The sequence below is a fragment of the Oryctolagus cuniculus genome, chromosome 12, assembly GCF_051225735.1.
Source record: "Oryctolagus cuniculus isolate XC-2025 breed Fujian yellow rabbit chromosome 12, ASM5122573v1, whole genome shotgun sequence".
Lineage (NCBI taxonomy): Eukaryota > Metazoa > Chordata > Mammalia > Lagomorpha > Leporidae > Oryctolagus > Oryctolagus cuniculus.
Window position 1 is genome coordinate 99,422,150 of NC_142878.1, and position 13,467 is coordinate 99,435,616.

General features: G+C 47.7%; 1 protein-coding gene across 3 annotated transcripts in view; it reads left to right on the top strand.

Annotated features, from left to right (window-relative positions):
* The first annotated feature begins 4,312 nt into the window (after nucleotides 1-4,312).
* Nucleotides 4,313-13,467, top strand: part of TICRR (TOPBP1 interacting checkpoint and replication regulator) — a 46,144-nt gene continuing 36,989 nt past the window's right edge. For all 3 annotated transcript variants that reach the window (XM_070054525.2, XM_070054526.2, XM_089310713.1), the window contains exons 1-3: nucleotides 4,313-5,130; nucleotides 9,146-9,404; nucleotides 11,171-11,406. In XM_070054525.2, the coding sequence (XP_069910626.1) occupies nucleotides 4,468-5,130; nucleotides 9,146-9,404; nucleotides 11,171-11,406 (1,158 nt within the window). In that variant the 5' untranslated portion in view covers nucleotides 4,313-4,467. The remainder of the gene's footprint in view (nucleotides 5,131-9,145; nucleotides 9,405-11,170; nucleotides 11,407-13,467) is intronic.

Consider the following 13,467-nt stretch of genomic DNA (forward strand, 5'->3'; position numbering starts at 1 on the left):
CTGTAACTCTGCCTTTCAAATAAATAAATCTTTTTAAATAAATTAAAAAAACTTGATCTATAAATAAAATCAGAAGTTAAAAACAAATCCAACACAACCATCCCATGTTATCAGCCAACCGATAATGGCTCTCACACAGCTGAGACAGGGACTAGTTAGGTGGAAGAGCAGAGGGATTCTGCACTCCCGGGCCAAACAGTACCAAGAGCCTGATGGGAAGACACCTGGGGTCTCACCAGCTGCTTCACCCGGCGTGGGATCCTGGAGTTCCCAGCAGACTGTTTTTCAGATGGAGTTTTGTGATTTTTTTCATGCTACAATATGTGTACAGAAACACATGCACACCATGTTAAAATCTATTTGATTGCGGCCGGCGCCGCGGCTCACTAGGCTAATCCTCCGCCTAGCGGCGCCGGCACACTGGGTTCTAGTCCCGGTCGGGGCGCCGGATTCTGTCCCGGTTGCCCCTCTTCCAGGCCAGCTCTCTGCTGTGGCCCGGGAGTGCAGTGGAGGATGGCCCAGGTGCTTGGGCCCTGCACCCCATGGGAGACCAGGAAAAGCACCTGGCTCCTGGCTCCTGCCACCGGATCAGCGCGGTGCGCCGGCTGCAGCGCGCTGGCCGCGGCGGCCATTGGAGGGTGAACCAACGGCAAAGGAAGACCTTTCTCTCTGTCTCTCTCTCTCTCTCTGTCCACTCTGCCTGTCAAAAAAAAAAAAAAAAATCAAAATCTATTTGATTGCATTGAGCTCCAAGGATCATGCTTTTAAAAAGATTTATTTATGTGAAAGGCAGAGAGACGAGACAGAGAGAGGGAGATAGACAGACAAGACACAGATCTTGGGGCTGGCGCTGTGACGTAGCAGGTAAAGCCGCCACCTGCAAATGCTGGCATCCCATATGGGCGCCGGTTCGAGTCCCAGCTGCACCACTTCTGATCCATCTCTCTGCCATGGCCTAGGGAAAGCAGCAGAAGATGGCCCAAGTCCTTGGGTCCCTACAGCCACGTGGGAGACCAGGAAGAAGCTTCTGGCTCCTGGCTTCGGATCAGCCCAGCTCTGGCTGTGCAGCCAACTGGGGAGTGAACCAGCAAATGGAAAACATTTCTCTCTCTCTCTCTCTCTCTGCCTCTCTGCCTCTCTATAACTCTGCCTTTCAAATAAATAAATCTTAAAAAGAGAGAGAGAGAGAAAGACAGATCTTTCATCTGCTGGTTCACTCTCAAAATGCCACAGTGGCCAGGGCTGGGCCAGGCTGAAGTCAGGAGCCAGGAACTCCATCAGGGTCTCCCAAGCGGGTGGCAGGGACTCGAGTATTAGAGCCATTATCCATTGCCTCCCAGGAATATTAGCAGGGAGCTGGATGGGAAGTGGGGTAGCCGGGGCCTAACTGAGGCCAAGATTCAAACCAGCACCCTGATATGGCATATGGGTGTTCCAAGCAGCAGCTTAACCTGCTGTACCACAACAAGTATAATTAAACCTGTCAACCTATTCTGGTTATTTTTTTTTTCTCATCTTAAGTATTTTATCAGCTAACTGAGGCAAAAGCACATGATGTGCTCCCTGAACCCTGCTCTTTCAGCCACTGAAAACAATTTTAATCCAATTATTAATTAGACTGTTCTTGATTAGAAAGATGCAATGGGGTGGGGACAGGCTAAGTGGCCTATGTCACCAACACCCCAGATTGGAGCACTGGTTCCAGTCTTGGCTGGAAATCAAAGGATACTGGGAATACAGAGGAAAGAGGGAGATTGAGAGAGACAGACAGAGAGGTCTCCCACCCACTGGTTCACTTCAGAGCTGGGCCAATCTCAGCCACATTAGCAGGGAACTGGATTGGAAGTGGAGCAGCCAGGACTCAAATTGGCGCCCACATGAAATTTCAAAGAGGGGCAACTGGGGCAGAATCCGATGCCCCAACCGGGCCTAGAACCCAGTGTGCCGGCGCCTCAGGCAGAGGATTAGCCTATTGAGCCGCGGCGCCGGCCTAGCTATCAGAATTTCTAGCAAGAGTCTGATACACTTAAGATCAGCAAATTTTTATTGGCCTAAAACAAGGGTAGGGAATGTCTGGCCTGTAGGCCATATATAGCCAGTGAAATCATTTGGTCTGGCTCTGCCAAGGCAACCAAAGGTGGGACTCGAAATCCAATAAATCTGGGGGCAGGAGTTGAGACCCAGATGCAATGCACCATCTCATATGAGCTCCTGTTCAAGTCCTGGCTGCTCTGCTTCTGACCCAGCTCCCTGCTAATGTGCTTGGGAAAGCGGAGGACAATGGCCAAAGTGTTTGGGCCCCTGCACCCACATAGGAACCCAGATGGAGTTCTGGGCATCTGGCTTCTGCCAGTGGATTGAGGATCTCTCTTTATCTTTCTCTATCTTTGTAACTGTACCTTCCAAATAAGCAAACGTCTTTAAAATTTCAATAAATCTATTGCAGGCTAATTTTTTAAAAAGGCTTATTTATTTATTTATTCTGAAAGTCAGAATGACAGAGAAGAGAGGCATCTTCCATTTGCTGGTTCACTCCCCCAGATAGCTGCAACAGCCAATGCTGGGCCAGGCTGAAGCCAGGAGCTTCATCTGGGTCTCTCACCTGGGTAGAAGGGGCCCAAAGGGTTGCCATTTTCTGTTGCTTCTCCCAGGCCATTAGCAGGGAGTTGGATCAGAAGTGGAGCACCTGGGACAGGAACTGGAGCCCATATTGGACGTTGGTGCCACAGGCGGAGGCTTAGCCTACTGTAATGCCACAGCACTGGCCCCAGCAGGCTAATTTTTAAGTTGAGAATTTTTTATATGGCCCATGAATAATGCTATAAATATTGAAATGGCCTGTGGCAGAAAAAAGTACCCCACCCCTGCTTTAAAATGACAGTATGGGTCAGGAAACGCTGGCTTTTTAAATTCATAGGGAATTTGCAGAAGATCAGTGAAGTCTTGACTGGCTCAGGGAACTCAGGAGAGGAAATGCAAAGCCACAGTCCTGGCCAGAGGGGGTTTACATGCTTCTCTACTGTGAAATCCTTTTCTGTTGTTGTGGAATAACAGGAATCACTCCCAGGTGGGCTCACCACCTTTCCCAGGGAGGAGCCTTATATCTGCAACAAGATGATCCTGTCTATGTGTTATGTTTCCCACATTCTATGGAAGTAATAAAGAAATACAGAATTGCAAATATTTTAAAAATTGGCAGTGTAAAAAATGTCTTTTAGTCACCACCAATAGACAAGCACAACTTCGCATATACAGCATTCTTAACAGTTTAAAACATGCATAGAAATAAAAATTCAGAGAATTCACTTCAAGTGCTATTAGGAGTCTTTTTTTAGTCTAACATTACATTTTTTTTAAAGATTTATTTTATTTGAAAGGCAGAGTTACAGAGAGGGAGAGACAGAGAGAGAGGTCTTCCATCCACTGGTTTACTCCCCAAATGGCCACAACGGCCAGAGCTGAGCAGATCCGAAGCCAGGAGCCAGGAGCCAGGAGCTTCTTCCAGGTCTCCCACGCAGGTGCAGGGGTCAAGGCACTTGGGCCATCCTATACTGCTTTTCCAGACCATAGCAGAGAGCTCGATCAAAAGTGGAACAGCCGGGTCTCGAGCCGGTGCCTATATAGGATGCCAGGTAAAGCCGCTGCCTGCGGTGCTGGCGTCCCATATGGGCGCCGGTTCAATCTTGAAAAACACTATTGTTCCCCTTGGGGGTTACACCACACCTCACCGAACCACTCCCAAACTGTTTCCAATTTTTCTAAAGTTAAATAAACAAACTCTACGCTGTGCATATGCCTGTTATCTGGCTCCCTGACTACCTTCCTGATTGGATTCCTAGAAGTTACTGGGCAGAGGGTGTGAAATTTGATTTTTAATAGTTCTTTAAAATTTACAGAAAATCCAAGCACTCGCCATAGGATTCTATTCCCTGGGCGGTCTAGAGAGGTTTCGAACCAGTTGGGCTCCAATTATCCCTAACTTCCGATTCTAAATTCTCAAAGTTTTGGAAATCTCTCGGCCCCTTCCCGCAGAGCGCACCCGGCACCCGCGCCTGCGCACCATCGCCCCGAGGCCGGTCTTCTCCCAGCCCGGAGACCTCGCCACACGCCCTCCGGGTACCACCTCTTTAAATTTTAAAATGAAGGCTCGAGCCAATCCGTGTTAAGTTTGCCCGCCCGGAACACAGATCCAGCCCGCGGCCACGCCCTCGACCAATCAAACGGAGGCTTCTCGCTACCGCCCTTCCAATAGGCTTCAACGATGGAAGTCTTCACGTAACTTACGTAAGGCAGACAGCCAATAGCAAGCGGCCTTGGGAATTAGCTCCGCCAATAGCAGCAATTCCTGGAGAGCGCGGGAACCTTTAGACTGGGGCTCCTCTGGGAAGCCGGGGATGCCGCAGTATAGCTGAAGCGGCACCCAGGAAGGAGCGACGCGGCCCGGGCCGGAGCCCCGGCGCGGCCGACATGGCCTGCTGCCACAAAGTAATGCTGCTGCTAGACACCGCGGGCGGAGCCGAGCGCCACAGCCGGGTCCGGCGGGCCGCCCTGCGCCTCCTCACCTACCTGAGCTGCCGGTTCGGCCTGGCCAGGGTCCACTGGGCCTTCAAGTTCTTTGACTCGCAGGGAGCGCGCAGCCGGCCCTCCCGCGGGTGCGACTTCCGCGAGCTGGGGGTCCGCTCCTGGGAGGACTTTGAGGAGGAGCTGGAGGCCCGGCTCGGCGAGCGCGCCCCCGGCGCCCACCTGCCGGGCCCGGCGCCCAGGGCCAGCCTCACGCACAGCGCGCTGCTGGAGACGCTGCTGGACTACCAGTGGGACCGGCCGGAGATCACGTCGCCCACGAAGCCGGTGCTGCGCAGCAGCGGGAGGAGGCTGCTGGACGTGGAGGGCGAGACCCGTGAGGCCGAGGCCGCGCCGGGGGGCTGCGTGAACGCCGTCTTCCTGCTGGCCCCCTGCCCGCATTCGCGCAGGGAGCTGCTGCAGTTCGTGTCCGGGTGCGAGGCCCAGGTCCAGCGCCAGCCGCCCACGCCTAAGCAGGTGACGGAGAAGCTGCTGCCCAAGAGAGTCCAGGAGATCCTGATCGCCCGAAAAATCCGCCTGTACTGGGTGGACACGACCGAGGCGTCCAAGGTACGGGGGTGGTGGTCTCGCTGCGAACGGGGGAGGGGGGGGCGCCGGATGGGGCTAAGGCGACTGTGCGTCCCTTCCGAAGGAAGTCCCGGGGGCGCCAGCGATCGGGGACAGTTTTCACAACAAAGTGGGCCGGCGATCCGATGAGGGCACTTCCAAAAAAAAGGAAACAAAAGGTAAGTTTATTTTGATGCAAAAAGAATTGAAATCCACGCTTTGAGGGATCTTCAGAAAGTTCGTGGAAAATTCATATTTTGAAAATATGCTGTGGATTTCAAACTTTTTGAGTGGCAAACAGATAAGGTTAACGGATTAAATATCCAGGCAATTAGGTGATAGGATTTCCAATCGTGCCCCGAAGCAAATAAGGCTGGGTGTGAAAATTATTTCTGAAGAAAATAAAGCTGTTTGAAGGAAAGGGGGAAGGAGAATGAGTGAACTGTATGTAGAGCGCTGGTCAGGAAAGGCCTTTTTAGGCAGGGAATCGAATAGTTGGTGGAGGAAGAATGTGAAGTCGGCAAAGAACGTTCTGGGCAAAGAGAAGAGCGGGTGTAAGGCTTTGAGCTGAAAGGGAGTGTGGTGTTTCAGAAACAAAAAAAGCCCAATGTGCCGAGACCTTAAGGCCAGGGGCAAAAAGTCCAAGAGGAGGTTAGAAAGTAGGAGAGGCCAACCCGCAGGGCCGAGGCGGTGAGGATAGTTTTGTTGTCATCACTGGAAAGTGGTTTGGCAGGCTGTTCAGCCTGATGAAGGATGTGATTCCACTTATTGGAAATAAGGTGTCACTATACAAAGTGTGTGCTATAGGTATCATTAAAGGAGTAGGTTACAAGACAAGATGGGGAAATAAGCCTGTACTTAAATAATGATACAGTGTTAACATTTCCAATAATGTTTCCCGTACAAAGCCCCAAAATGACAGCATCTCAAAAGAAGGTAGTGGTAGCTTGTCAAAGAAAGGACAAAAGTTGAGGGGATGGTAAACACTTGATAGGGAAAATAGAAATCCTAGAAATTAACACGTGCTAAGGCCTAATCGAATGTTGCACACAGTACAAAACACCTAAATGCTTGATTTGGGGTAATTCCTAATAAATCACATCAAAGTCTATGGGGGCCGGCACTGTGATGCAGCGGGTGAAGCCCCGGCCTGCGGAGCTGACATCCCATATGGGTGCCTGTTCGCCAGTGCCGGCTTCTCCACTTCCAATCCAGCTCCCTGCTAATGCTCCTGAGAAAGCACGGGAGGATGGACCAAGTCCTTGAGTCTTTGCACCCACATGGGAGACCCAGAACCTCCTAGCTCCTGGCTCCAGCCTAACCCAGCCCTGGCTGTTGCGGCCATTTGGGGAATGAACCAGTGGGTGAAAGATCTTTCTGTCTCTCTCTCTCTCTCTTTCTCTCTTTCTAACTCTGCCTTTCAAATAATAATAATAATAAAAAAGACTTTATTAAGGGATTGTATTGTATCAAATACCAGTAAGAAATAAGTCTTAGCAGATGGGGGCTTGGAGATTCTTTTTCCTTTTGGAATAGCATTAAAATAGCCAGGTAGGGGTGGGCTTTGTGGGGCTTTGTGTGCTGCATGAGCTACCCGCATTCCATATTAGAGTGCTGGTTCCAGTCCCAGCTGCTCTGCTTTCTTTCACAGCTTCCTGCTAATGGACACCCTGGGAGGCATTAGATAATGGCCCAAGTACTTGGTTTCCTGTCACTCACTTGGGAGATCCAGAAGGAGTTCTTGGCTTCTGCTTGTCCCTGCCCTGGCTGTTGCAGGCATCTAGGGAATGAACCAGCAGATGGGAGATCTCTGTCTCTCCTCGCTGTCATTTTGGCTTATAAATAAGAAGGTGATTGGATCTTTTTAATAATCACTTCCAGGTCTACTAACTACTGTCTGAGGGATGGGTCTGCTCAGAGATTTCCCTTCCTGCGTCTGCTTTATTGTTTCCTCTAAGAAAATGCCCATCAGATAATCTCAAGTTTTCGTGGAATTGTTTTCTGTTGTTTTCCTATTCAAAAGCCTTTGTCCAGCTCCACTGTCCAGACAGAGACTTAGGCCCTGTCCTTGGAGCACTCAGTCTGGGAAGTAGAACTGGGAGACACATGGACTGAAATCTGAATTCACATTTGCATGGAAGATAAGAACCCCCTGACTCATTTTAATGAAGTTCCACCTTTCATTTGATAAGTAGAGTTGACTTGATTAGTCAAGTTGGGATTTTTCAGGCTTATAATCTAGCTGAAACAATTTTTTTTTGGTAGAAAATCCTAATTGGACCTATGGACTCTGAACTAGCCCACTGTTCTCCCTGATAGCAGTGAATGCAGGCATGGACACATGGGAAACACTAATTGTTTATTATACATTTTCCAGATTGGTATGCGTAACTGAAGCGAAAGTTTCACGATACATTTTTTGTCTTTGATACATACTGTGCTCTAATATTTTCATCAATTTAAAAACAAATGCTGATCATAATCTACTGCTGATCACATCAAATGCTGATCACAACTGAGATTTTAAAAGCACTGTCCAAGGCTGTCCCGGGTTGTTTGATCTACTTTTGCCTTGCTGTGATTGGTGGGCAGTTTCCTGACCCTCTTTGAACTTGAATCTAATGGAAAGTTTCCAATGACCTAGATGACCTTGAAGACCCTAATACCTCACATTCATGTAGTAATTCATAGTTTACAGTTATTTGCCAGCACAATGACATTCTATATATGATCTATATTCTTCATAGTCACATGCTGGCTGAATGTTATATTGTGGCGCTGTTAAATGTTTCATGTTATTGCTGTTTGACTCAGCCCATCCCGTCTTTTAAGATTCTAGAAGGGGTCAGCGCTGTAGTGCAGAGGACTACAACCCTGGCTTGCAGCGCCAGCATCCCATATGGGTGCTGGTTTGAGTCCCAGCTGCTCCACTTCTGATCCAGCTCTTTGCTAATGCTCCTGGGAAAGAAGCGGAGGATGACCCAGGTCTTTGGGGCCCTGCAGCCATGTGGGAGACTCAGGAAGCTCCTGGCTTTGGGCCAACTCACCTCTGGCTGTTGTGGCCATTTGGGGAGATCTTTCTTTCTCTCTTTACCTTTCTCTATAACTCTTTCATGTAAATAAAATTAAAAAAAATTTTTTTTAAAAATTGATTAACTGTGAGAGGTAAACATTTGAAAAAAAAGATTCTGTGTGTCACATGGAAGTTGCTCAACAGCAGTTGGTTGAAGCAAGGTTGACTGAGGAGTTGGTTATGTGTGAAGCAGTGAGGGCTTGTAGGAAGTAGGATTGGAGCTACAGAAGTATAATGAGCATTCAGCCGGTAGAGAGGGAAGGGGAGCACAGAAATGTGAGTAGAAACAGCAAAAGCATGGCAGTATTATGAAGTGTGACATACTCAGGAAATAGCAAATGGTTCAGTGTGCCTAGAAGGTTGAGATGGGTGAGCGAGATAGAAGATAATGTGTTTAGAGGTTGAGTTGCGAAAGGTTTATGGTTATGCTGAAGAGTCACTTCTGTCCTGGAGGCACACGGCCTTGGAGATGAGAGGTTCCAGTTAAAGCAGAGAAGATGGAACAGGGAAGACCTGTCTGGTTCCTGAGCAGAGCTGAGATGGCAAGTCACCATCTAGAGAGGTGCTCCTGCCTTACTGCTGTGGCACCTGCTTGTCATTGTGTTAACTTGCACAGCACAGACTCACGTGGGCTAATGTGTAATGGTTTTATGTACCTTCTGATGGGCATTTCATGATTTTTAACTAGTGATTTGCATCACTTCTGTTCATTGATAAAAAATATAAGTAGTATTTTCACTAAACCGATGCTTTCATGAAAGTCTGTTATGTAGTAGTCATTTCTTGCACTGCACAGTAACTGGATGCTGGCCATTATTTGTGTTTGGTTCAGTACATATATTAATTGTGTAATCTGATACTTCCATGTGGTTATCAACTTTCTCCTGATTTCCCTTGTCTTTATTTATTATTTACAGTAACTTAAGGTTGTCATTTTTATTTTAGTTGTGGGAATCCCCAGACCACTTGGGGTACTGGACAGTGTGTGAACTGCTCCACCATGGAGGAGGCGCTGTCTTGCCGTCCGAAACATTCAGCCGGGATTTTCCTAAAGCTGGGGAGACACTGTCAAGTGAGCCTCATCTCTCTCCCTGGATTTCAACTCTGCCGGCAGAGGCCACTTTAAACCGTTTGCTCTATAATTCTCCTGCGTATGAAGCCTCATTTCCACAGATGCAGGGGACATTATTTCTCCCTGTTGAAGGTAAGCAAAAAGTATTTTGAATTGTTATTATTCTTTTCCTATCTTTGTTACATTAATTTCTTCAAGGCAAGTCCATGCTTTTAACTTTTTTTTTTTTTTTTTTAATTTATTTATTTGAAAGGCAGAGTTAGAGAGACAGGGAGAGGGAGAGACAGAGAAATCTTCCACCTGTTGGTTCACTGAGATCTTCTATCTGTTGGTTCAGTCCCCAGATCGCTGCAACAGCTGGGGCTGGGCCAGGCGGAAGCCAGGAGCCAAGAGCTTCTTCCAGGTCTCCCACATGGGTACCAGGGTCCAAGCACTTGGGCCTTCCTTTGTTGCTTTCCCAGGTGCATTAGCAGGGACAATGGGAAGTGGAGCAGCCTGGATTTGAACTAGCACTCATATGGTGCTACCAGCACCATAGGTGACTCAACCTGCTGCGCCACAGCACCAGCTCTGCTTTTAACTTCTTAAGCATTTCCTGCAGCATAAGCATTTAATTAATGTTTGTAGTTAAAAGAAGTCTAGGCAAGATCAGAGGTACCACGGAAAAGGAAGGAACTGTACTCTAGTACAGCTGAAAGCCTGTTTACAGAAAGAACAAGTGCTTGATTTAAAGATGATTTTAACATGTGGGTGGTGAAGATTTCTTTGCCTCAGGAAGAGGTGGATAGATTGAAGACCCTAGAGGAATAGTGACTTAGAGAGGAAATAAGTTAGTCTACAGAAATCAAAAATGACGTTCGAGACTAGGAAAAACCAGTGTTGGAATCTTACTAAATTTACTTTACCACATGATTCAGCATTTGGTGACTCTCTAAGCACATTATATATTCAGAGAAATAACACCATACAGGGATGTATCCATAAATATGTTGTATCCTATATGCAGGTTAAGGAATTCTTGAGGAGTTTTTTTCTTTTAATTATTTTTTGAGAGGCAGAGAGAGAGTGAGAGACAATTAAAGTGACAGAGCACTGCCATCTGCTATTCACAAGAGAGAGAAACTGGGAATACAATCCAGCTGTCCCATGTGGGTGCAGCCATCCCTGCTGCCTCCCAAGGTCCATGTAAGTAGGAAGCTGGAATGGATAGCTTCCTACAGTCTCTAGAATCTAACTTCATAAGGTTTGATACACTATGTTTGATGGGCTTAAGAACTGATATCTTATGGGGCCGGCACTGTGGTACAGCAGGTTAGCACCCTGGCCTGAGGTGCCAGCATCCCATGTGGGTGCCAATTTGAGGCCTGGCTGCTCCACTTCTGATTCAGCTCTCTGCTATGGCCTGGGAAAGCAGTAGAAGATGGCCCAAGTCCTTGGGCCCCTGCACCCATGTGGGAGACCTGGAGGAAGCTCCTGTCTCCTGACTTTGGATCGGCGCAGCTCTGGCCATTGTGGCCAATTGGGAAGTGAACCAGCGGACGGAAGACCTCTCTCTCTCTCTCTGCCTCTCCTCTCTGTGTAGCTCTTTCAAATAAATAATAAAAAAAAGTGATATCTTCTTGTAAGTAGTAAGCTTTGCTTTAATACTTATTTCTAAGTCGTAATTCCTGAAAAGGTCTGACATCACATCTTGCTTTTGCAAATGTTGTTTGTGTATGGTTTTTCCCATAAAACTGGTAGCTTTAGCTGGCATGTTGACAGTAGAATAAGGGCTGAAGTGTGAACTAGGTGACAATTCTAGTACCTCTCCTGACAAACTTTTTTCTCACTAGTGAATGTATTTTTAGTATTTATTGTATTCCTTACAATGGAATTGTAATATACTTCATTTCTAACAGGCCAAGAGAGTCAAGAAACATGGACAGTCACCTTGGAGCCCTTGGCTATGCACCAGAGACATTTTCAAAAACCAGTGAGAATTTTTCTGAAAGGCTCCGTGGCCCAGTGGTCCCTCCCGCCCAGCAGCATTGCAGGCACCGACAGCTGGATGCTGCAGACTCCGGAGGAGCACACGTCGACCCAGAGGCTGTTTCAGCGGCTGGTGAGCAGGCTGGTGGCTGAGGAGCTGCATCTGGTGGGTGTCATCCCTATGTCTGCTTACTGACCTCGGTCACACTGGCAAAGTGAGATAACGTGTTCACTGAGTGCCAGGGAGCACGCTGTGTCCCCGTGTAAAACAGTCTCAGTAAAGCTGATGATGTGTCTGCATTGTGGTGTTCTGTCAATAATACCCATTAGTGAAGAAACCCTTTATAAAATTGCATGAACTCTGGCCAGTTACGTTATAGTCACATAGGGAAAAGGGCAGTCAGCCAAATGGGATAAGTGTATTAAGTAGTAAAATGAGAAAGATTTTTTTGTTATTTTTTAAATGCTTTGTTATTTATTTCTTACTTTTATATAAGAAATTAAAGTTAGATATGATAGCATTACCCAATAGAATTAGAAAATAATTAACACAAATGGAGAAATGTCTCCCAAAAGAAACTTATCTTACTCAAATTTGGTTTAAAGATATGGTGGGTGTGGGCTCATCATTTAAGTTGCCTACATCCTGTATTGGAGTACCTGAGTTTGGATCTTCATTCTGTTTCCCATCTAGCTTCCTGCTAATGCGCAGCCTGGGAAGCAGCAGGTGAGAGATGAAGTACTTGGGTCACTAAAACCCGTGTGGAGACCCAGATTGAATTCCAGGCTCCTGGCTTTGACCTGGCCCAGCCCCAGCTGTTGTAGGCATCTGGGTAGTGAAACAGCAGATGGAGTATTTCTGTCTGTCTCTCTCTGCCTTTCACATAAATTTCTTAAAAATTTATAAAAACATTACTTCCTTTTGTTTTTTTGTTTTTGTTTTTTGACAGGCAGAGCTAGACAGTGAGAGAGAGAGAGAGAGAGAGAGAGAGAAAGGTCTTCCTTCCGTTGGTTCACTCCCCAAATGGCCACAACTGCCGGTGCTGCACTGATCTGAAGCCAGGAGCCAGGTGCTTCTCCTGGTCTCCCATGCGGGTGCAGGGCCCAAGCACTTGGGCCATCCTCCGCTGCCTTCCCGGGCCACAGCAGAGAGCTGGACTGGAAGAGAAGCAAGCGGAACAGAATCTGGCGCCCTGACTGTGACTAGAACCCAGGGTGCCAGTGCCACAGGCGAAGGATTAACCAAGTGAGCCGTGGCGCTGGCTATACTTCCTTTTTAAACTATCAGCAGAGTCTTTACCATTGCCTTTGCCCTTCTAGTCTCAGGAGCCATTGGGAAGCATTCTAAAGAAAAAGGGGGTGGTGATTGAGTAGTTACCACTCTAAGAGTTGTATGCACTGATGGAAAGAGTGCTGGGCTGGGAATCGGGCAGTCTGCATTAAGTCTCAGCTCCTTTGCTCATTGTCTGTTGTGGATAAATTCCTTAGATGATAGTGTTGTCTCGTGGTTAATTGAATGCTTTTTTTTTTTTAATATTAATTTATTTGAAAGGCATAGTGACAGAGGGAAGGAGAGAGATCTTTTATCTTCTGATTCACTCCATATGTGGCCCCAGTAGCCAGATCTAGGCTAGGCTGAAGACAAGAGCCAAGAACTTCATCCTGGTCTCCCATGGGTAGCAGGGGCCCAAGTGCTTGGGCCATGTTCTGCTGCCTGGTGCTTCAGCAGGAAGCTGAATCAGAAACAGAGCAGCTAGGACTTGGGACTCTGATATGGGATGTCAGCATCACACGCTGTGGCTTAACCTGTACCACAGTCCAGCCGGGTCTACACAGGTTTTGAAGTCAGATGAGCTTGGATTCTCCTCTTACTAAGTGACCTTAAACTGGTTACCTCTTCGTTGAGCCTCAGTCCCTCTATAGACGGGGATGATAATCAGCTGCACCTCCTGGCATTCAGTATAGCAGCCACACCTTCCTGCAAGCTTCGAGTGGGCACACGTGGGGCACGTTCTGCTTTGAGAGACCTGATGGCTCCCACCTTCTCCCTGGAAAGCAGTAAGATGAGAAGACCCCCTCCTCAGGCCTTCGCTGGTAGGCTGGCTGAGGCCCTAGAGCCCAGCTCGGCTGCCCAGAGGAACGGCTCTCATCCCACAGTTGCTGCAAAGCTCTTCTCTCTCCCCATCATGGGCCATACTGAGTCTTAATCCTTTGCACCATTTGCTCG